Raw genomic sequence first — 25887 nt, forward strand, 5'->3', positions numbered from 1 at the left:
TGAATCAAGACATTTCCACTTTCACCAACCACTTACACTAGAGCCCTCTAGTGGAGATAGAAGAGTATGACAGACGTTCCATCTATTACAGAAATCAGAATCTTATGTAAAAGCACATTTCATTATGATTCTGCATTCATACTGTACTCTTCTACATATTGTGTCACACAGAAGTACTATAAGAGAACAGTAGTATATTCCTTGGCCGTAACAGAGCCTGCATCCCACAAGCACCCTACCCAGCCGGTATACCTGCCAACGATAGCAGCACTTCACTGACTGCGAGGACTGAGTATTGAGGCTCTGGTAGGGATAGAAATAAATCCACAAAAACACAATATGACACAAATGACATTAAAACTTACTATGATTTGTGCCCAAGTGACATGTCCTCTGCCAAGAGATAATCATCATTTATATAGCGCCAACATATTCCGTAGCGCTTTACAATTGGGACAAACAGTAAACTAATAAACAAACTGGGTAAAACAGACAAAGAGGTGAGAAGACCCTGCTCGCAAGCTTACACTCTATGGGACAATGGGAGTTTCACACATGAGGCTAAGTCTATATTTTGCATAACGGCCCAGCCAGGCTGCAAAGGTAAAAGTGACTCATAAGCTAAATGATCCTGTCACACATGTTGGTCAAGGGATTGTTGTCTTGTGTGACATTGTGTAATGGGTGGTAATAGGGTAATGTAGTGAGGTTAAGGAATATTATAAGCTTGTCTGAAGAGGTGGGTTTTCAGAGAATGCTTGAAAGTTTGTAGACCAGAGGAAAGTCTTACTGTGCGAGGGAGAGAATTCCATAGAGTGGATGCAGCCCAAAAAAAGTCCTGTAACCGGGAGTGGGAGGATGTAATGAGGGTGGATGAGAGACGCAGATATTGTGCAGAATGGAGTTGCCGAGTTGGGAGATATTTTGAGACAAGAGAGGAGATGTATGTTGGTGCAGCTTTGTTGATGACATTGTAGGTTAGTAAAAGTATTTTATATTGGATTCGTTGAAATACAGGCAACCAGAGTAGATATATAGAACTGAAGTCTTCTGCTGTCACATGTATGTAATGTAAATATAAATTACATGTCAGAGCTTTGTGATCCAGTCCCAGGAAGATGCGTTTAGTACAGTTCAGTCTCTAGACTTGCTTGGACAAGAGGAGATCAGCCAGAGCTAAAGAGGGAACATTACATCTCCTAGGATAAGGGAGCAGAGGAACACCGATTATGCAGAACTGGATGATAAATTCTCTGAACTGAAAGAACCCAAAATACAATTTGACATTTTTGTTAAACATGCACAGAAGAGACGTACAATGATAACCGACAGGGTTTCATCCCTCCTCTAGCGCAGTCCCGATCAATGTACATCGCTCACTAGTCCTGTCCTGCAGACCCTTAGGGTTATATTATAGTATATAACAGGTGGGAGCGCGGCTATGGAAAGTGAATGGGGTGTAATCCAGTCTAGAGTAAGAGTAGTGTTGTGTATCACATGGACAGATGCTGAAGATCAGGTCATGTCCTAACACTTATACCTAGATAACAAGTTGTCTTTTACCTCCGTGTTTGTTTGTTAATATCCAGTTTGGTGTTAGTTCCCAAACGTAAGCGTTTCGGAGTTTGCTGGTGCTAACTAAATGTTACTGATAAAGGCATGAGAACATAAAATACAGATGCTGGAGGGTAACATCGGTTCATCCGATGATATTGTACATTGCAGTATTCTAAATGAAAAGCCAGTTCCCATGAATAAAATCCTGCAAGATTCCCTCTGGTCTTTGCCGAGATCCATAGAGAAATAGGAAACGTAAAGCTACAGAAAGAGCAGAGATTGCTTGTAAAAAAGATATGGTGGTCTTTATTGGAATAATTTTAAGCTTCACAAACCAACCGTAGCAGTTAATTATTTTAATCAAATACGACCACACATTTGCAGATATGGTCCAGCTGAGTGTGCATGAAGAACAGAACTCTGTCCGTGTCCAGAGACAGAATACAGGACAGAAGCTCTCGGTTTCCAGGTCGTACACTAAGGAACCAAAACCTACAAACTGGTCCCATTAAAAAGATACAAAAGCCAGCAAGCGAGTCCCATGACCGGTCACAGGATGCTCCATATAGATTGAGTCCGGATACAACGTGTCAACAACCAAGGGTTACATAGATGATAAAGTCCTTACAAAATACCAGGGCACAGGACTACAATCCAGAGCTTTTCTTTTATTAAACCAAAATCTGGTAATGGTCAGAGGGGACTGGGGTACCTCAATGAGCTGCACCCCAGAACCTTCTGACCACGGACGCGCTATAGGAAGCAATCTCCAGTCACCCGATTTAAGACATGACCCCAAACACCGGATTATGACGGCAAATACTCGGCCCAATCTCTTCATAGTCTTTCTTGGTGTGGCAAACCTGGTAAAACTCCGGCTGAAAGGAAACACAAGAGTTAGTTTGTGCCAGCTGGTTATCAGTAGTAATGAGAAGATGCCATTCACGAAGAAGCTCATAATATATATCATAAACCATAAAGAACTGCGCCCTACAATAAATCTCTACGTCAAACATCTGTAAATATTGAATTGTACAAGGAGAACAGATTGGTATTGGGATAGCTTCAGGCATGACAGAAATACAATACCATTATTAGAGCGATTGAAAGCAGACATTCGTTTTAAGAGATTAAGGACGGGGTACAGCCCATGATCACAGAACAGAAATACTTACTGTGGATGCCAACATTGAACCTCCGAACCAGACGGCGTATCTCTGCATGTGGTGTGTAATCACCTGCACATCAATGGGTTTGGGCTAAAAGACAAACAGAAGGTGGTGAGAAGTTCTGACATCAGTATGGCCTGTTAGCGAGTTCTCCTCTTATACCTTAGTGACATTTCCTGACATTGTAACAAAACACAAATGTTTTATTTATGGCTTGGTCAGACCAGCAGATTAGTCAGTCAAGGAAATTAGCTACCTGTTATGTTTTAAAAACTTAGCCAGAGATATATTATTAAAAGTAAAATACAGATTAATTCATCAGAAAGCACTCTGACATGGAGAGTCCCATAACATTTAACAAAGCTGCCCCAAGTACAATAAATGCAGTGGTTATATAACTTCACATGAGACGTTTATACCCAATTAAACTTTACCTTGTACAGTATACAGAAGACATTCCAATAGGTAACCTAACCTATAGATAACAAGGTAACCTAACCTATAGATAACAAGGTAACCTAACCTATAGATAACAAGGTAACCTAACCTATGTAACCGACACATAACAGAAAACTGATAAACTATAGAAAATAGCGGCTTTGGTGAGACGCTTAGAAACTGTAGATCAGAACTCGTCATGTACATTTTGTTGCAGGCATAGTATATGTTTTATTAACCCAGACAAGGGACACAAAAATCCAGGAAGATCAGCATGTACATCGCCCTGCTGTTTGCATCATATTCACATCAGTGCTCCACTCCGAACACAACATCAGGAAAAGTTGGACAATGTTCCTTAAAAACCCCAACATGACATTAATGCAGCAGACAGAGAGCTGGAGCACTCACCTTGAGCCGGCCGCCACTAAGCTCCTCACTCAACTTCAGTCTGGCGTCAACAGTCCTCTTTAAATCTCTCTGCAGACGACGGCCGAAGTCTCTGAACATGGTGGAGCCTCCAGACAGGACGATATTCTATGCAATAATAGGCACACACTTTAGTAACATACAAGTACATCTAAAGTCTGGGATATTCCCTGACAAATACTTCAATTACCTTGTAAAGTGGACGCCGCACATCAATGGGACAATTCTGGATAACCTCATCTACCACCTCCGAGATGGGCTGAGTAAAATCTGGGTTAGCGAACTAAAACAAAACATACAAAACGGTTATTAAGGAACCCCAGAAACTGAGCGCAGACCAACAATAGTGAATTACTCCCACCCCACATCTGCTGCAGGAGGACCCATCACCTGTTCTCTAGCTGGTCCGTGTCCCTATAATGTCAGTAAATCATTCAGACACAGGAGATATGGATATAAAGAAATAAGAATATCGCTCGAGTGGGGATAACTCACCTCTGGGTGGAAAAAGATCTCCGGGCCCAGGAATCTCTCATAGCCGACATCGATGCTGAATTCCTTCTTGGACACCGCATTGACCCCTGTGTACTGCTTGATCCATTTGCTGCCATCTGTGTCATACTTGGAAAACTCTTTAACTAAATCGGGGCAGACGTAGCTGAAACGTTCCTGGAAAACAAAAACTCCTCAGAAAATTTCATACAGAAAATGTGAAACAAATCTTTACTATAGAAGGAGAGAAATGTGTCCATGCTAGCAATTACCACTTGGTGAATGAATTGTGCTGCGACCTCTTGCTCAGCCCGAGCCTATAGACACAGGAGCACTGGTCCAGCGCCCGCGCACAGCCATCATCTGCCTACAAGGAGACCGCCCAGCGCCCGCACACAGCCATCATCTGCCTACAAGGAGACCGCCCAGCGCCCGCGCACAGCCATTATCTGCATACAAGAAGACCGCCCAGCGCCCGCACACAGCCATTATCTGCCTACAAGGAGACCGCCCAGCGCCCGCGCACAGCCATCATCTGCCTACAAGGAGACAGCCCAGCGCCCGCGCACAGCCATCATCTGCATACAAGGAGACAGCCCAGCGCCCGCGCACAGCCATTATCTGCATACAAGAAGACCGCCCAGCGCCCGCACACAGCCATCATCTGCCTACAAGGAGACCGCCCAGCGCCAGCGCACAGCCATTATCTGCATACAAGGAGACCCCCCAGCGCCCGCGCACAGCCATTATCTGCCTACAAGGAGACCGCCCAGCCATCATCTGCATACAAGGAGACCGCCCAGCGCCCGCGCACAGCCATCATCTGCATACAAGGAGACCGCCCAGCGCCAGCACACAGCCATCATCTGCATACAAGGAGACCGCCCAGCGCCCGCACACAGCCATCATCTGCCTACAAGGAGACCGCCCAGCGCCAGCGCACAGCCATTATCTGCATACAAGGAGACCCCCCAGCGCCCGCGCACAGCCATTATCTGCCTACAAGGAGACCGCCCAGCCATCATCTGCATACAAGGAGACCGCCCAGCGCCAGCACACTGACATTCTCTATATACAAGAAGACCGCCCAGCGCCCGCGCACAGCCATTATCTGCATACAAGGAGACCACCCAGCGCCAGCACACTGACATTCTCTATATACAAGGAGACCGCCCAGCACCCGCACACAGCCATCATCTGCCTACAAAGAGACAGCCCAGCGTCCGCGCACAGCCATCATCTGCCTACAAAGAGACAGCCCAGCGTCCGCGCACAGCCATCATCTGCCTACAAAGAGACAGCCCAGCGTCCGCGCACAGCCATCATCTGCCTACAAAGAGACAGCCCAGCGCCCGCGCACAGCCATCATCTGCATACAAAGAGACAGCCCAGCGCCCGCACACAGCCATCATCTGCCTACAAGACGACCAGCGCCCGCACACAGCCATCATCTGCATACAAAGAGACAGCCCAGCGCCCACACACAGCCATCATCTGCCTACAAGACGACCAGCGCCAGCGCACAGCCATCATCTGCATACAAAGAGACAGCCCAGCGCCCGCGCACAGCCATCATCTGCATACAAAGAGACAGCCCAGCGCCCACACACAGCCATCATCTGCATACAAAGAGACAGCCCAGCGCCCGCGCACAGCCATCATCTGCATACAAAGAGACAGCCCAGCGCCCGCGCACAGCCATCATCTGCATACAAAGAGACAGCCCAGCGCCCGCGCACAGCCATCATCTGCCTACAAAGAGACAGCCCAGCGCCCGCGCACAGCCATCATCTGCCTACAAAGAGACAGCCCAGCGCCCGCGCACAGCCATCATCTGCATACAAAGAGACAGCCCAGCGCCCGCGCACTGCCATCATCTGCATACAAGACGACCAGCACCCGCGCACAGCCATCATCTGCATACAAAGAGACAGCCCAGCGCCCGCACACAGCCATCATCTGCCTACAAGGAGACCGCCCAGCGCCCGCGCACAGCCATTATCTGCCTACAAGGAGACCGCCCAGCGCCCGCGCACAGCCATCATCTGCCTACAAGAAGACCGCCCAGCGCCCGCGCACAGCCATCATCTGCCTACAAGGAGACCGCCCAGCGCCCGCACACAGCCATCATCTGCCTACAAGGAGACCGCCCAGCGCCAGCGCACAGCCATTATCTGCCTACAAGGAGACCCCCCAGCGCCCGCGCACAGCCATTATCTGCCTACAAGGAGACCGCTCAGCGCCAGCACACAGCCATCATCTGCATACAAGGAGACAGCCCAGCGCCCGCGCACAGCCATCATCTGCATACAAGAAGACCGCCCAGCGCCCAGCCATCATCTGCATACAAAGAGACAGCCCAGCGCCCGCGCACAGCCATCATCTGCATACAAGAAGACCGCCCAGCGCCCAGCCATCATCTGCATACAAAGAGACAGCCCAGCGCCCGCGCACAGCCATCATCTGCATACAAGGAGACCGCCCAGCGCCCGCGCACAGCCATTATCTGCCTACAAGGAGACCACCCAGCGCCAGCACACTGACATTCTCTATATACAAGGAGACCGCCCAGCACCTGCACACAGCCATCATCTGCCTACAAAGAGACAGCCCAGCGCCCGCGCACAGCCATCATCTGCCTACAAGACGACCAGCGCCCACGCACAGCCATCATCTGCATACAAGACGACCGCCTAGCGCCCGCGCACAGCCATCATCTGCATACAAGACGACCGCCTAGCGCCCGCACACAGCCATCATCTGCCTACAAAGAGACAGCCCAGCGCCCGCGCACAGCCATCATCTGCATACAAGACGACCAGCGCCCGCGCACAGCCATCATCTGCATACAAGACGACCGCCTAGCGCCCGCGCACAGCCATCATCTGCATACAAGACGACCGCCTAGCGCCCGCACACAGCCATCATCTGCCTACAAAGAGACAGCCCAGCGCCCACACACAGCCATCATCTGCATACAAGAAGACCACCCAGCGCCCGCGCACAGCCATTATCTGCATACAAGGAGACCACCCAGCGCCCACACACAGCCATCATCTGCATACAAAGAGACAGCCCAGCACCCGCGCACAGCCATCATCTGCATACAAGACGACCAGCGCCCGCGCACAGCCATCATCTGCATACAAAGAGACAGCCCAGCGCCCACACACAGCCATCATCTGCATACAAGAAGACCACCCAGCGCCCGCGCACAGCCATTATCTGCATACAAAGAGACAGCCCAGCGCCCACACACAGCCATCATCTGCATACAAGAAGACCGCCCAGCGCCCACACACAGCCATCATCTGCATACAAGAAGACCACCCAGCGCCCGCGCACAGCCATCATCTGCATACAAAGAGACAGCCCAGCGCCCACACACAGCCATCATCTGCATACAAGAAGACCACCCAGCGCCCACACACAGCCATCATCTGCATACAAGAAGACCACCCAGCGCCCACACACAGCCATCATCTGCATACAAAGAGACAGCCCAGCGCCCGCGCACAGCCATCATCTGCATACAAGACGACCAGCGCCCGCGCACAGCCATCATCTGCATACAAAGAGACCGCCCAGCACCCGCACACAGCCATCATCTGCATACAAAGAGACAGCCCAGCGCCCACACACAGCCATTATCTGCATACAAAGAGACAGCCCAGCGCCCGCGCACAGCCATCATCTGCATACAAGAAGACCACCCAGCGCCCGCGCACAGCCATTATCTGCATACAAGGAGACCGCCCAGCGCCCGCGCACAGCCATTATCTGCATACAAAGAGACAGCCCAGCGCCCGCGCACAGCCATCATCTGCATACAAGGAGACCGCCCAGCGCCCGCGCACAGCCATCATCTGCCTACAAAGAGACAGCCCAGCGCCCGCGCACAGCCATCATCTGCCTACAAAGAGACAGCCCAGCGCCCGCGCACAGCCATTATCTGCATACAAAGAGACAGCCCAGCGCCCGCGCACAGCCATTATCTGCATACAAAGAGACAGCCCAGCGCCCGCGCACAGCCATTATCTGCATACAAGGAGACCGCCCAGCGCCCGCGCACAGCCATTATCTGCCTACAAAGAGACAGCCCAGCGCCCGCACACAGCCATTATCTGCCTACAAAGAGACAGCCCAGCGCCCGCGCACAGCCATTATCTGCATACAAGAAGACCGCCCAGCACCCGCACACTGACATTCTCTATATACAAGGAGACCGCCCAGCACCCGCGCACAGCCATCATCTGCATACAAGGAGACCGCCCAGCGCCCGCGCACAGCCATTATCTGCATACAAGGAGACCGCCCAGCGCCCGCGCACAGCCATCATCTGCATACAAAGAGACAGCCCAGCGCCAGCACACTGACATTCTCTATATACAAGGAGACCGCCCAGCACCCGCGCACAGCCATCATCTGCCTACAAAGAGACAGCCCAGCGTCCGCGCACAGCCATCATCTGCCTACAAAGAGACAGCCCAGCGCCCGCGCACAGCCATCATCTGCCTACAAGGAGACCGCCCAGCGCCCGCGCACAGCCATCATCTGCCTACAAAGAGACAGCCCAGCACCCGCACACTGACATTCTCTATATACAAGGAGACCGCCCAGCACCCGCGCACAGCCATTATCTGCATACAAGAAGACCACCCAGCGCCCACACACAGCCATCATCTGCATACAAGAAGACCACCCAGCGCCCGCGCACAGCCATCATCTGCATACAAAGAGACAGCCCAGCGCCCGCGCACAGCCATTATCTGCATACAAAGAGACAGCCCAGCGCCCGCGCACAGCCATCATCTGCCTACAAAGAGACAGCCCAGCGCCCGCGCACAGCCATTATCTGCATACAAGAAGACCGCCCAGCGCCCGCACACTGACATTCTCTATATACAAGGAGACCGCCCAGCACCCGCGCACAGCCATTATCTGCATACAAGAAGACCGCCCAGCGCCCGCACACTGACATTCTCTATATACAAGGAGACCGCCCAGCACCCGCGCACAGCCATCATCTGCATACAAGAAGACCGCCCAGCACCCGCACACTGACATTCTCTATATACAAGGAGACCGCCCAGCACCCGCGCACAGCCATCATCTGCATACAAGAAGACCGCCCAGCACCCGCGCACAGCCATTATCTGCATACAAGGAGACCGCCCAGCGCCCGCGCACAGCCATCATCTGCATACAAAGAGACAGCCCAGCACCCGCGCACAGCCATCATCTGCATACAAGAAGACCGCCCAGCACCCGCGCACAGCCATTATCTGCCTACAAGAAGACCGCCCAGCACCCGCGCACAGCCATCATCTGCATACAAGACCGCCCAGCACCCGCGCACAGCCATCATCTGCATACAAGAAGACCGCCCAGCACCCGCACACTGACATTCTCTATATACAAGAAGACCACCCAGCGCCCGCGCACAGCCATTATCTGCATACAAGGAGACCGCCCAGCGCCCGCGCACAGCCATCATCTGCATACAAAGAGACAGCCCAGCGCCAGCACACTGACATTCTCTATATACAAGGAGACCGCCCAGCGCCCGCGCACAGCCATTATCTGCATACAAGGAGACCGCCCAGCGCCCGCGCACAGCCATCATCTGCATACAAAGAGACAGCCCAGCGCCAGCACACTGACATTCTCTATATACAAGGAGACCGCCCAGCACCCGCGCACAGCCATCATCTGCCTACAAGACGACCAGCGCCCGCGCACAGCCATCATCTGCCTACAAAGAGACAGCCCAGCGCCCGCGCACAGCCATCATCTGCCTACAAGAAGACCGCCCAGCACCCGCACACAGCCATCATCTGCCTACAAAGAGACAGCCCAGCGCCCGCGCACAGCCATCATCTGCCTACAAGAAGACCGCCCAGCACCCGCACACAGCCATCATCTGCCTACAAAGAGACAGCCCAGCACCCGCACACAGCCATCATCTGCCTACAAAGAGACAGCCCAGCACCCGCGCACAGCCATCATCTGCATACAAGACCGCCCAGCACCCGCGCACAGCCATCATCTGCATACAAGAAGACCGCCCAGCACCCGCACACTGACATTCTCTATATACAAGGAGACCGCCCAGCACCCGCGCACAGCCATCATCTGCATACAAGAAGACCGCCCAGCGCCCGCGCACAGCCATCATCTGCATACAAAGAGACAGCCCAGCGCCAGCACACTGACATTCTCTATATACAAGGAGACCGCCCAGCACCCGCGCACAGCCATCATCTGCCTACAAGGAGACAGCCCAGCGCCCGCGCACAGCCATCATCTGCATACAAGAAGACCGCCCAGCGCCCGCGCACAGCCATCATCTGCCTACAAAGGGACAGCCCAGCGCCCGCGCACAGCCATCATCTGCCTACAAAGGGACAGCCCAGCGCCCGCGCACAGCCATTATCTGCATACAAAGAGACCGCCCAGCACCCGCGCACAGCCATTATCTGCCTACAAAGGGACAGCCCAGCGCCCGCGCACAGCCATCATCTGCCTACAAAGAGACAGCCCAGCGCCCGCGCACAGCCATTATCTGCATACAAAGAGACCGCCCAGCGCCCGCGCACAGCCATCATCTGCCTACAAAGGGACAGCCCAGCGCCCGCGCACAGCCATCATCTGCCTACAAAGAGACAGCCCAGCGCCCGCGCACAGCCATCATCTGCATACAAAGAGACAGCCCAGCGCCCGCGCACAGCCATTATCTGCATACAAAGAGACAGCCCAGCGCCCGCGCACAGCCATTATCTGCATACAAAGAGACAGCCCAGCGCCCGCGCACAGCCATCATCTGCATACAAAGAGACCGCCCAGCGCCCGCGCACAGCCATCATCTGCATACAAAGAGACAGCCCAGCGCCCGCGCACAGCCATCATCTGCATACAAAGAGACAGCCCAGCGCCCGCGCACAGCCATCATCTGCATACAAAGAGACAGCCCAGCGCCCGCGCACAGCCATCATCTGCATACAAAGAGACAGCCCAGCGCCCGCGCACAGCCATCATCTGCATACAAAGAGACAGCCCAGCGCCCGCGCACAGCCATCATCTGCCTACAAAGAGACAGCCCAGCGCCCGCGCACAGCCATCATCTGCCTACAAAGAGACAGCCCAGCGCCCGCGCACAGCCATCATCTGCATACAAAGAGACAGCCCAGCGCCCGCGCACTGCCATCATCTGCATACAAGACGACCAGCACCCGCGCACAGCCATCATCTGCATACAAAGAGACAGCCCAGCGCCCGCGCACAGCCATCATCTGCATACAAAGAGACAGCCCAGCGCCCGCGCACAGCCATCTTCTGCATACAAAGAGACAGCCCAGCGCCCGCGCACAGCCATCATCTGCATACAAAGAGACAGCCCAGCGCCCGCGCACAGCCATCATCTGCATACAAAGAGACAGCCCAGCGCCCGCGCACAGCCATCATCTGCATACAAAGAGACAGCCCAGCGCCCGCGCACAGCCATCATCTGCCTACAAAGAGACAGCCCAGCGCCCGCGCACAGCCATCATCTGCATACAAAGAGACAGCCCAGCGCCCGCGCACAGCCATCATCTGCATACAAAGAGACAGCCCAGCGCCCGCGCACAGCCATCATCTGCTTACAAAGAGACAGCCCAGCGCCCGCGCACAGCCATCATCTGCCTACAAAGAGACAGCCCAGCGCCCGCGCACAGCCATCATCTGCATACAAAGAGACAGCCCAGCGCCCGCGCACTGCCATCATCTGCATACAAGACGACCAGCACCCGCGCACAGCCATCATCTGCATACAAAGAGACAGCCCAGCGCCCGCGCACAGCCATCATCTGCATACAAAGAGACAGCCCAGCGCCCGCGCACAGCCATCATCTGCATACAAAGAGACAGCCCAGCGCCTGCGCACAGCCATCATCTGCCTACAAAGAGACAGCCCAGCGCCCACACACAGCCATCATCTGCATACAAAGAGACAGCCCAGCGCCCGCGCACAGCCATCATCTGCATACAAAGAGACAGCCCAGCGCCCGTGCACAGCGATCATCTGCATACAAAGAGACAGCCCAGCGCCTGCGCACAGCCATCATCTGCCTACAAAGAGACAGCCCAGCGCCCACACACAGCCATCATCTGCATACAAAGAGACAGCCCAGCGCCTGCGCACAGCCATCATCTGCCTACAAAGAGACAGCCCAGCGCCCACACACAGCCATCATCTGCATACAAAGAGACAGCCCAGCGCCCACACACAGCCATCATCTGCATACAAAGAGACAGCCCAGCGCCCACACACAGCCATCATCTGCCTACAAAGAGACAGCCCAGCGCCCGCGCACAGCCATTATCTGCCTACAAGGAGACCGCCCAGCGCCCGCGCACAGCCATTATCTGCATACAAGACGACCAGCATCCGCTACCTTTACAGCCTTTGCTGTTTCCAAGGATTGTTCAGGAGGAATACCGACTTCCCGGTCTCTGAGTAACTGCTGAATGAAGTAGGTGATATCTCTGCCAGCGATGGGAATGTGTTTAATGCAGCTTCCGATGACATAGCCTTCAGCCTGAAAGACACCAGGAAATATATGAAATGTTAACACTATATACATAAATTGGCCATTAGTCAACTAATGCAAAAAGTCTACTTTGTAGGCAAACAACTGCTTTAATAAGGAAGCTATTAATGGCTTGGATCAGCACGAGGCAATCATCAGTTATTTATATTCAGATCAGTCCATGCATCATCATCACCATTTATTTATATAGCGCCACTGATTTTGCAGCGCTGTACAGAGAACTCACTCACATCAGTCCCTGCCCCATTGGAGCTTACAGTCTAAATTCCCCAACATACACACAGACTAGGGTCAAATTTGTTAGCAGACAATTAACCTACCAGTATATTTTTGGAGTGTGGGAGGAAACCAGAGCACCCGGAGGAAACCCACGCAAACACGGGGAGAACATACAAACTCCACACAGATAAGGTTGTTTTGTTAAAGGCAGGAAAGCAATGTAAGTCACCTGAAATAGTGACTGCAAGATCGCTTTCCCCCTCAGTAGTTTCCATTATTATGCCGTTAATACTATATTAAGCCTCTGGGTTTTTGAGACCCAAGTGCATGATTTCCATTTCTTTGGCATTAAAATGTATTTGCCACTCTTGACCATTCCTCTAGTCTACCTAAACCATCAATCATTTGTTTTACCCCTCCTTGTGTGCCTACCCTGTTGCATATCTTTGTGTCACCTGCAGTAACACATACTTCCCTTCAATACCATTTGCAATGTCTCCAATAAAGATATTAAGCAGCACTGGTCCAAGTACAGATCCGTGGGGTTCTCCACTGGTAACCTTTCCCTCCAGTGAATGTACTCCATTTACTAGAACTCTGTCTTCCATCCTGCAGCCAAGATCTTATCCATTCAACCATCTTAGAATCCATGTAAACATGTGGAATATGTGAACATGAAGTTTGGAAAAGAAGAAAAGGACGAGACCAGACGATGGAGACGTGGAGCGTAGGGTTTATTAAGGGTTTGATAGCAGCAGGTAAGATAAATATGTACCAAAGAGACGTGAAGTGTTGTCTAGATTGTAGTTAGAGGAGGCTCTCATTAAATACTTGTGCACAATGCAATACATATTCTGATCACATGGTGGCAGCAGAGTGCTATAAGAACGTGCATATGCTAACCTTACGTCTCACTAATACAGTATAAAAGTATTATAGTGGGGAAGGGAGGGGGCTCTGGAAACACCCCTCAAAGCCTGGGGCATTATATAAATGAGGACCCTGCCCCTGGGACCAGCCACTTTGCAGCTTGTGTGCAGATAGTTTCTGTCTGCACTGTTCACAGCCATTCTTTCCCTGCCGCGTCTCCCCCCCCCCCCCTGCTGTGTGTGTTGATCACTTTTAATTTATTGGTGGGGTGAAGGTTGGGGAAATTTAATTTAGTAGTTGAGTTATGGCGGACCTATTAAGGGTGGGATGATGGGACTATTCATTTAATGCTGGGGTGGTTTGGGTATTATTACTTGAATGTTTGGCTGAGTTTGGGGAGAAGAATTGTTATTTCTTAAAAGTGAATGCTAATTATTTAAGGTGTAGGAGGAAATAGGTTTATTTATTAAATGTAAATACGATTAATTTAATGTTGGGGTTTTTTACTGTCCAGGTTGCTTGCTGGGATGCCTAATTATTAAACGTGAGTGCTTTTGACTTAATACCGGGCTGATTTGGGGGAGGAGGCCTACTGTGTTCGCGCATAGGTACTTGTCCTTTTTCCAAAACAGGGACCCCAACATTCCAGGATCCAGACAAGCAGCAACTGAGCTTAGGACACGAACAGCAGCAACAAGTAGTGAAAGCAGCAAGAACAGGTAGGAGAGAGCAGGACAGTCTGACAACTGTTCCGACACTCAGTTAGGACTTTGTCCTGACTGTAGGGACAGTAGGGAGGTATGTCCTGCTTAGCACGCCTCTGCTCGAAAAGAGAGCTGTGTGCATCTAACAGCATTGCCCATGTATATTATGGGGATAGGAAGAGTTGGAGAGCAGCCAAGCACTGTCTAAAATTAGAGCCACGCCTGCATGCATGCTGGCCACGCCCACTGACTGCGTGGCATGGAAACCCCTCTCTACAAATCCTCTGTTTGCCCCCGGGGAGGGAGATAATACATACAATAGGGAGAGATCTATACCCTACCTAGAATTGAATTTTACATTAGTCTTAGATTAGGACAATCTCTGTTTTTGTCACTTCTGGTGTTCATAATCCACTGGTATTTTATATTATAAAGTCTATGGCCACTTGTTGCCATCTGTGGCATTACCTGTCCACCTATATACACCTGTGGCTTTAAGCAGCATTAGTCCAGCGGCTCTAGCGTAGGCTGATGTGATCTTTTGTCCTTCAGGTGCAATTATTTGTTAATCAAACAAACATGGTCTCCCCTCTCCTCTACCAGTTCTTGTAGGTGGCACTTACCACAGGAATGACGTGAGTGACACCATCCCCGCTGTCTATCACCGTACCGGTAAGTGTACGCTCGCCCACCTGTCTGGAAGTCCAAGATGCTGCCAAAGCAAGTACAGCCTGGGGGGAAAAAAACATAAATATGCTTCATATGGAGTGATGTCTCCGCAGCACGAATGGAGCAGATATATATTATAACTAGCAGAATACCCGGCGTTGCCCGGGATTTAAAGAATGTTTATTTACAAAAATCAATCTAAATATTAAACATACATGTAAATATCATGTTAAAATTGGAGCAGTAGAAGGTGAAAAGTGAAAATGTCAAACTGTAGTTGAACTGTATATGTTGGAACGAACCGATAAACAATTACTTCAAAACAGCTTGATAAACTATATTTCTTGTTTCTTCATTTGGGGCAAATACATACAAATTTCTTGGTGATCCAACTCTTGAGCACACAACGTAAAACTGTCCATGAGAAAAGCAAGGTGATTCCAAGTTGACTCCAGCTACATGTAAATATTGTCCTTGGGCCTTATAGATAGACATGGCAAAAGCTAAACGAACTGGAAATTGTAGACGCTTAAATTGAAATGGCATATCAGATGGAATGAGAGGTATGCGTGGAATGAAAGCATTGTCACCTTTTGCACAGCCTGTCAAAATAGTTGCTTCAATGACATGAGAATGGAGCTTTTGGACTAGTAATCTTGTACCGTTACAAAGTCTTGGAGGATTTAAATTTCTGAGAAGCATAATGGGTGATCCAATCTTCAGTACCATGTTATGCGGTGGCATTCCGGGAGGTTGTAGAGTTTAAAAATTCAGTAGGATAGTGCACAGCCTAATTTACTTCAACAACGGTATCTATTGATTTGTATAATATGGCTTCTCCAGGCAACTCTTCTTGAATCTTTAAGTTGATGTTGTTTACACAATTATTTTTTGGTGCAAGAATCGCACGTTCGCAAAGCCACTTATGCTCTGTAAAATGTTGCTGAATATTTGGAAATACTTTTGCCTTGAGTTCTTCAACAGACACAACTGTGTTACAAAGTGTTTCTCTGAGTTTGAAGAGACCAGTTACTGGATGAAGCGGCATTAAACCATTCCCAATATTTAACAAATGATCAGCAAACTGACCTTCCATTGTGTTCCATGCAGAGAAACGCTCATATTTGTGGTTAGTCGCAAAGTGCGAACATGCCTCCAAAGATGTGATGATTTAAGGCATGCATTAATTTCATCCGCCATTGTTCCTTTTGGAATGACCGGCAATGTATTGGCTGAAGATTTTCGACAAACAGTGACTCCACCCATTAGTAAATCATTGCCTCTTAAAAATTGAAGTGTTTGATTGAGGGCCTGTAAAGCATTTGTGTGTGACATGGTGCATTCATCCCATACAATGACCTGACATTCCTGCAGAATCTGAGCTTTTTCTGTTCGTTTAGTGATATTGCAGACGGGAGTTTCACTTCGGGCCAGATTAAGCGGTAACTTGAAAGCTGAATGTGCTGTTCTTCCACCAGGGAGCAAAGTTGCAGCAATTCCAGAAGAGGCCACAGCAATAGCTATCTTGGAATGTACTCAAATTTTAGCAAGTAACAACTTGATGAGAAACGTCTTACCTGTTCCTCCGGGTGCATCCAGAATAAATATATTTCCCCTTTTTTTTTGGAACTTATTCCAAGACATTGTTCTAGACATTCCAGAGTTATGGTCGTTTTCGATGATTTTTAGGTGTTACCCCACTCGCCACCCCCACCCCGTAATGAATTTCAATTTTAAATTTTTTTAGTTGCCTCCGTCATGTTTTAATACACTCGTATGCAAAATTTCATGATCTTCGCTTGAAAAATGTGGATTTGTATAGAAAGACAGACAGAAGGACAAATTTTCTCTTTTATATATTAGAGATATATAAACATATACAGTGTGTCCTTGGACATTTCTATACTTGGTCCTTATGTCATTCTAACACCTCTGCTCATAGAATCGCAGTGTCTTGCAGGATGGAGCTTAGTGACCTATATGACCATTACATTACCACTCTGTGCTTGGGAGTCATGTGACAAGTAGGTGGTCTATTGTCCAATCAGATGGTTCATACTGCACACATAATGTGCAATCCCCAGCACGGTGATAATGTGCCGTCCATTAGGCTGAGAAATCCATCATCTATTTCACCCAAACAGAACAAATCCTAGCTAATGTCTGTGAGAGACTGCAGCATGTCTGCCTACAGACTATATGCTGAATGACGTACCTGTACAGCTATGTACAATCCTGGGACATTGAATGACTCAAACATGATCTCTGCAGTGTATTCCCTGTTTTCTGGCGTGTTCAGAGGAGGCTCAGTCTGTGTGGGAAAAGTCAGACAGTTAGACGAGTTCCTATGACAGATAATACATCTAGTTTACTTCACATCGCGCACTTTAGGGTGGGGTCATGGTAGGAATCCTATGTTCCTCAGCTTTCCATGGAGACCCGGATTGTTTAACATTCACAGCTGTGGGGCCTTAAAGTGTGTTCAGAGCCTCACTCAAGATTCATAGGAGGCCAGACTATAGTAAATGTGCAATGTGTGTCCTAGTGATAACCATGTATATAATAATAGGGGGGTCCATGTATCACGGCTCGGTCCTGGTAATATCAGGGCAGGAAGGACTGAGGTACTATGTAACTACTGCACAGGTTTACTGATGAACCACCTGTGACCTGCTAGTTACTAATCGCTGGTCAATGGGGCACAGGCTGGTATAAATCCCACGAGATCACAGTATAATATGCTGGACCTGCTAAATAAACACACATACTTTTTTTTTTTTTACATTATCCTGATGGCAATGGGTAACTACTTTTGAATGGTGTATGCAACTGGCTGCAAAATGGATTTTTCGGAACATGCACATGGATGAAGAGGTCATGCTTACATTTAAATGAACATTCTACCTATTACCAATTTTAGATATTGAAATGTGAAATTGTAACATTGAAATCTATGGGAGGAACCAGTCAGCTCCATCAGTGATGTAATAATGGACATCTCCTATATGTTATCAGGGACCTCATGCATTCGATCACTGTGGGTGCGTTCTGTTTAGTTATACAGCAGAGTAATGAAAGAAGAACTCACCAGGAGGAAGTAATGATCTTCAGGCTCAGCTCTTAGATACTTGAATATAACCTGCTCCATAAACCGTTCCATCAGGTCCCAATCTTCCACAATTCCATGGCGAATCGGCCACTATCAGGGAAAGAGGACAGTAAGTACCACAGTGGGGGCCCTAGAACAGGTTATATAATATAAACACACTCCACTATATATATATATATATATATATATATATATATTATCTAATATATAAATGTCTAGTGGCGTGTGTTAGTCTGTGTGGAAAAAATAAAACCAAGCTGCAGCGCCACCTGCTGGGCGGAGTTATACACTGACCTACTAAATTCTTAGTGTGTGTGGAAAAAAACCCTCAAAAAGGGCTGAAATTTGGTATACTGACATTATTGACGAGTTGAGGGGTCAAACTCATTTTCGTGAGGTAATTTTACCTCATGAACACACATGTGTACAGTGGCGGATCCAGGGGGGTGCGATCGGGGCAATCGCCCCCCCCTAGCAGGGGTTTGCTGCCGACGGCTGCACAGTATGTGCAGGTCCGTTCGGCAGTGACAGTGTGCTGCCCGGCTGCTCTGATTGTGTTTTAAACACACTGTCCCTGCCTGTCACTGCCGAGCGGACCTGCACATACTGTGCAGCCCCCGGCAGCCTCAGAAGTCGGAAAGGGGCGGGGCCTAAATCGCCCCGCCCTAACATCCCCCCGGGGAACAAACATTTTCTAGATCCGCCCCTGCATGTGTAGCGGCGTGTGTTAGTGTGTGTGTGTGTGTGTTAGTGTGTGTGTGTGTGTGTCTGTGGAAAAAACTATTTTCTCAGAAAGGGCTCATCCGAATGACCTGAAATTTGGTATACTGACATTATTTGACAAAAAAAATGCATGAGTATCATGCACGGGTTAACTTGTGTATATATATATATATATATAATCTCTCTCACTGGAACGTACTATCAAAGACTCCCCCATAATCTAGGTAATAAATGTAGGGAACACTAATGATCCTCTATTGGCTCTTGGGCTCAGTATAAAGAGGACAGTGACACCTAATAACTCTTCTTATATACGATAAATACAAAACATAATACACGGTGTATAATCAAGTATTAGTAAACAGATATAGTGTGAATAGTTGCTGTCCTTTTTCTCAGTCTAACCCTGAATATGGTTTGAATACTACAAGTACTTTGGAAACACTCCATAATTACTATACAATAGATCCTTGCTCTGCAGTATTCGTTCGGTTTGTTACCAAGGGTTCTTTGTTTTTAAATTTTGCACCCACCATGTTTACACTAACACTTCTTTTAAATATTTCACCACATTTATATCTGGAATAGATTTATTTCAATAAAATAGAGCAATAATTTTTAAATAAAACGGAATTGTTGACCCAGTAGTGGACGCAGTGCCTTTGAGCTTTTCTGCAACGTGTCTTTCTTCCTATAAATTATACTTAATCCGCAGCCCAGAAAACACAAAGACAATTTTGCAGCATACAAGTCACTGTAGACCTGAAGCTTCTCATCCTCAGCAGATTCCTGCAGCTAATACCGCAGGGTGCGGACGTCTTATGATCACATGTGGATAAACCAACGGAAAGACACCTTTTATGTAAGTGTGCGACACTTCGCAGCAACACACTTTAGCAGGATTCTTCCCATTGTTAACCCAATTAAGGAAACCCCTTCCTCAGATATTAATGAGCTTGTTGTAGGGAGACTATGTGTACTTCATGTATGGTACAACGGAGACGTCACATCTGGGGGGAATTAAATTGTGAATTGTCGCTGAAACCTCACACAATGATGCTCCACAACGATATCCGAGCAAAGAGCAAATATTTCAGTACTGTATTAACAAAGTGCGCATCACACCAGTGTCCAGCAGCAAGTTAAAGACTTTTTAAAATTTGATGCAACCTACTAATATAACACAGATTAAGGGTGTTACCTTAATGTAATTCTAATACTCATCAGCTATAGATTAGCAAAGTATCTTACTGAACGGTCATATAGATACCGCAGCTAACCCTAGACGTCTAGGGATCACGTTAAAGTAACACCCCGAGTAGCATTTTATAGTAATTGCGGTTGGACAACTCTGGATTTCACTAGCTCCAATGAATCCTAATGGGGCCGCGAGCGCGTAACCTATACCTGACAGCTGATGGAGATCAGTGACATCACGTCATAGGAACATACCAGATCACAGCTGAATGTATAGTGTCATGGCCTCTGACAAGTCAGCAGAACGGCAGAATACAGTCCCATCGCGGCCACTATTATGAATATGGCAATAAATGCAACAATATACTTTATTACTTGGCTGCAGGGTGGCACAGTGGTTAGCATTGCTGCCATGGATCCGAGTCTGTGCGTAGTTTGTATGTATTCCCTGTGAATGCATGGGTTTCCTCTTACACTGTACTGTGAGGTTAACTGTGTGTGGAAGAGGATTCCACAATTCATTCCAATCATGCAATGCAGCTCTCCGTGGCCGCTAGCCCATCAGCAACGCAAATCCTATTGCTGCAACGTTTCTGGTTTATATCAGAGATCGAACATATGAAGGTCAGAGACAAAGATCAGCAGAAGAAAGTAATGGTCAGATCTTCAGACTCCATCATCGATAAACTAGATGTAATATATGTGCTTCTCTATGTATAATCTGATGTACAAGACTTAGAAAGATGATGGAGGTATGGTTTTATTGTGTTCTCTAGAAACCTTCCACATCCCACTTCTCTAAGCCATGGGCTAAACACCCCAGTACCTTTGTTGCATATGTTGGTTTGTCTATTGCCTCATCTCCAATAAAGAAGTCCAGGTCATCCACACCCTTCATGAGACGTCTTTGAGCTTGGTCTCCAACCTTCGCCGACTCCTTGATGGCAATACCTGAGAGACAGCATAGAGATCACTATGCAGCCTGCATACAGCCCATGAAGAAGCAAGTACATGACCCAGCCCTTCGCGACCAGCCCCACGCGCCCGACCAGCCCCTTCGCAACCAGCCCCACACGCCCGGCTCGCCCCCTCGCAACCAGCCCCACGCGCCCGAGCAGCCCCTTTGCAACCATCCCCAAGCACCCGACTAGCCCCCTCGCAACCATCCCCACGCGCCCGGCTCGCCCCCTCGCAACCAGCCCCACGCGCCCGGCCCGCTTCATCGCAACCAGCCCCACGCGCCCGGCCCGCCCCCTCGCAACCAGCCCCACACGCCCGGCTCGCCCCTTCGCAACCAGCCCCACACGCCCGACCAGCCCCTTTGCAACCATCCCCAAGTGCCCGACTAGCCCCTTCGCAACCAGCCCCACGCGCCCGACTAGCCCCTTCGCAACATCCCCACGCGCCCGGCCCGCTTCATCGCAACCAGCCCCACGCGCCCGGCCCGCTTCATCGCAACCAGCCCCACGCGCCCGCCTCACAACCAGCCCCACGCGCCCGCCTCTCAACCAGCCCCACGCGCCCGGCCCGCCTCCTCGCAACCAGCCCCACGCGCCCGGCCCGCCCCCTCGCAACCAGCCCCACGCGCCCTGCCTGCTTCATCGCAACCAGCCCGACACACCCGGCCCGCTTCATCGCAACCAGACCCATGTCACACATTGCCCCAAACGATGGTAAATCTATAACAACCACTTACATGACGGTATGATAAACTGCGGTTCTGTATTTCCAGCATATCCAAGTTTAGTATATCTGAAATAGACAGAGTAAAACACATTGTATAACGTTTGTATCAATTATAAGTGTGCTTTAAGTAGCTGCCTCCTCCTAATGCTTTAACTCAGAGCTCCAGCTTCACTCTAATCTAGAAAGGAGCCTTCTGTAGCCCGACAGAGAAAACATCAGGAATATACGTAACAACCAGAGGAGAGCCCCAATGTGGTTCTGTAGGGAGAGATCAGCATCCGAATGTCACATACATGAAAGCGGACACGTGACTGGGTAGGCGGCTCCAGGAATGTATTCTGGATAAACCCGAGAGACTCTCTGCCTGCTGATACTTGTTTTACAATGTGATCATTCTCCAGGACAAATATCTGCCTAACGTTGGAGTGTACAGGCTAAAAACACACAGACTAAATGATTCTATCCTGTGACTAAGCCTACTGTACTATCCCACCATATTCACCACTTATCTTAGTTTTTAAAGGACATGTCCACCTTCAGAGTCTGCCATTAAACATACATGTGCCAATATAGGACTATGCATATTTTGGAGTAATCCTGTGTATTACAGGTCCAGGGAAGAGACTACTGCCCAGTCTGTGCTCCCCCCTGTCAAGCTGTATCCGCTGTTACCGTCTGTTTAGATAGGACTCTATACCTAAATGATCCAGCTGTCGCAACATAGTACCAGATACCGTTAAAGGCAATGCACTATGGGATGTGTAGTATTCTGCCACCAAGTCCACCACCCCTGCCCCCCACAATAAACTGCTACTGAGATTTAATGATACCCATGTAAATATTTCTAGGGGGTCACAATAATATCACACACAGACACTTCTTGGAGATATATTACCTCTAATACATATATTATTCCTAGATGGACTTGTCCCGTATTTACTACACCCACATGCAGAGCTAATGTGCCATTTACTCAGAAAGCATCACTGATCGCAATCTACGGAAATATCATATCATTGATATAGGCGATATGAACTAAAACCCAAAATGTGTATTTTTAGCAACGAGAGTTAGTGACACATCTGTGCTTTAATCCACCAAATACAGTGAATTACTGCAAAGCAAGACTGCCAAGCTGTCAATCACTCACTGCTTTCTGTATTAGATTAGTCCCTCCCACTTACATATGCAGGAACACGGTCTATAAATATCCTGCTTGTCTATGTGATCTGTTTTGAAGAATGAATTCAGTATTCTGGCACTTAAAATGCACATCATAAAACTACTCAGCAAAAAAAAACAAAAAAAAAAAAACAACCAAAAGTAACCCTCTTCTATTTGTCGGTAGAATATAACTGTTGGGTTAAGAGTAGCAACTGAGAGCTGTGATAATGGAAGTGCCCATGATATATAATATATAAGACACTACATCCCACAATGGGACTATTGGAAGATCATTGGCCAGTCCTGATCTGCTCTTGTATGTGTACCTGGCACAAACACTAAGAAGCATCTACAGCCAGAGCTCGACCTATAAGGAGAACTAGTATATAAACTAGTGTCTGCTATACTTACCTGAAGGCTCTAACGTGTCCATATCTCTTTTACAGTACAACTCCTTCAGCGGTTGGTCAGTAAACATCTCCCTGCACAGCTATTACAAGTACATGAGCTGTGGTGAATGTAAATGAGGAACTGCTGACTATGACTCACATCCACTTTTAACATCAGCAAAGCAGAAACACATTAATATGTGCAGACACAAGAACACTAGGCCAGTGTTCCCACAAGCAGACAATGTCTATGCTCTCCCCTATTTCATCCACCGGGTGTGTATGTAAGGAGTCACACCGAAGCAATCCATAGCCCTGCACTGGACCTCAGCAAATGTTCATGTTGCACAGGGATGTGGGGAATTATAAACCTTTTAAAATACCTAAAACCAATTTTTTGTTTCTTCTAATTTGTTTTTAATAATTATTACAGCTCAGGTAGATTACATTAATTTGTACAGTGCTCAATGCCAGCCCTGCCGTGCACACTCACTGCATACAATGCCAGCCCTGCCGTGCACACACTCTGCATACAGAATACAAGCTCTGCCTTGCACAATCAGTGAGCAGAATATGGAACTGCAGCTAAGGTCTGCACACTTCCTGTCACCAAATGTACAGAAGGTTGAGAGAAAACTTCCTTATATGTAGAGGACAGAAAAAGCAGGAAGTTGTCCTAGGTCTCCACCCACCACACACCTGAAATGCACACTGCACCCAGACCGGAGGATCAATAACCAACACAGGGAGTGCTTGTACACTCTGGTACACAGTTCTCACAATGCTGCATAAGTCCCCCCATCATTTATGTTCTGCCCCAAATTCAAACACAGCACAGAGTAGAAGGAAGAGACCACCATCAGCCCAGTTCTGCTTACAGATTAGAAATCCAGGGAAGAATTCACATATACTGTGCAGAATGGGCAGCTCAACTGGTAGAAAATCCAGCCTCAACTTCTCTCGTCAATCCCCACAATCTCTTATACCCCTCACCTTCACAGGTGGCCCAACACCATTCTTAGGTGTGCACGGCTGATTGTGCCCTATACACACCCCTAGTGCTATAATCAGCCAGGACTGGTGCAATGCTGCCCTGGGCTCACAGCATGAATAACACACTGCACACATATATATGTATTATTATTTTAATTATTCCTAGCCCACCAAACACTCAGCAGCGTATCTGTGAAACGCAGCCTGACTAATGTGTTGTAAGTGTGGGGACAAACCAGGATCAACCTGAAGAGACCGGCACAATCCTACGTATAGAATAACACTACTTACAACCCACCACCATCAGTGCCCCCCATCCTGGTGTGTGCCCACCGCAGCAAGCATTCACCTGTGAGCCTCACTATGAACACATTTATACAATGCTCAGCAGTCATCCTACCAATGTGTACCCACCTTAAACCCACCTCACCCGACACACACCCACCATACATACACCCACCTCAGCCTCATCTCACCCATCATACACCCACCTCACCCATCATACACCCATCTCAGCCTCATCTCACCCATCATACACCCACCTCAGCCTCACCCATCATACATACACCCACCTCAGCCTCATCTCACCCATCATACACCCACCTCACCCATCATACACCCACCTCAGCCTCACCCATCATACATACACCCACCTCAGCCTCACCCATCATACATACACCCACCTCACCTCACCCATCATACACCCACCTCACCTCACCCATCATACACCCACCTCAGCCATCATACATACACCCACCTCACCTCACCCATCATACACCCACCTCACCCTCACCCATCATACACCCACCTCAGCCTCACCCATCATACATACACCCACCTCAGCCTCACCCATCATACATACACCCACCTCACCTCACCCATCATACATCCACCTCACCTCACCCATCATACACCCACCTCACCTCACCCATCATACATACACCCACCTCACCCATCATACACCCACCTCAGCCTCACCCATCATACACCCACCTCACCCATCATACATACACCCACCTCACCCATCATACATACACCTCAGCCTCACCTCACCCATCATACACCCACCTCAGCCTCACCCATCATACACCCACCTCAGCCTCACCCATCATACACCCACCTCACCCCTACACATGCCGCTTGCAGAAGCCCCAGCGAGCGGTAATATCTCACCCCGTGCCGCAGTCTACCACACAGGCCGGGAGCCGGGCAGCCATGACCGATATCGGGAGCGGCTTCCGCACACACTGACAGCAAGATGGCGGCCAATACCCGGACGGAGGAAACCAGGAGGGAGAGAAAACCAATCAAAACTAATAGCTGATCACGAACAGCCAATCAACGCCGTGACAGTAATACGCGATGGCTAATCAGTGAGAGGCGTTGTAACCAACCAAAGTAGTAAACTGGGGAACTGTAGCCAATCACAGGCGACAGCTGAGCCGCTAAAGCCAATCACAGGAGGCAGCTAAGCGGCTGTAGCGAATC

At 49.1% G+C, this 25887-nt stretch overlaps 1 protein-coding gene and 1 long non-coding RNA gene across 2 annotated transcripts; both read right to left on the reverse strand.

The window, feature by feature from the left end:
• Positions 1 to 1840: 1840 nt before the first annotated feature.
• On the reverse strand, positions 1841 to 25680 carry LOC142098414 (actin-related protein 3-B). Its single transcript, XM_075181256.1, has 12 exons — positions 25573 to 25680; positions 21864 to 21919; positions 20994 to 21118; positions 18227 to 18337; positions 17354 to 17449; positions 15093 to 15200; positions 12521 to 12664; positions 4089 to 4262; positions 3784 to 3876; positions 3576 to 3701; positions 2733 to 2816; positions 1841 to 2435 (listed from the first exon to the last, which is right to left on the reverse strand). The coding sequence occupies exons 1-12, from the start codon at positions 25614 to 25616 to the stop codon at positions 2340 to 2342; spliced, it is 1257 nt and encodes a 418-aa protein (XP_075037357.1). The 5' UTR covers positions 25617 to 25680; the 3' UTR covers positions 1841 to 2339.
• On the reverse strand, positions 25028 to 25268 carry LOC142098415 (uncharacterized). The gene is made up of 3 exons (XR_012678351.1): positions 25219 to 25268; positions 25133 to 25161; positions 25028 to 25052 (listed from the first exon to the last, which is right to left on the reverse strand). It is a non-coding gene; the product is annotated as an uncharacterized LOC142098415 (long non-coding RNA).
• Positions 25681 to 25887: the final 207 nt, after the last annotated feature.

The sequence above is a fragment of the Mixophyes fleayi genome, chromosome 7 (assembly GCF_038048845.1).
Source record: "Mixophyes fleayi isolate aMixFle1 chromosome 7, aMixFle1.hap1, whole genome shotgun sequence".
NCBI classification, from domain to species: domain Eukaryota; kingdom Metazoa; phylum Chordata; class Amphibia; order Anura; family Limnodynastidae; genus Mixophyes; species Mixophyes fleayi.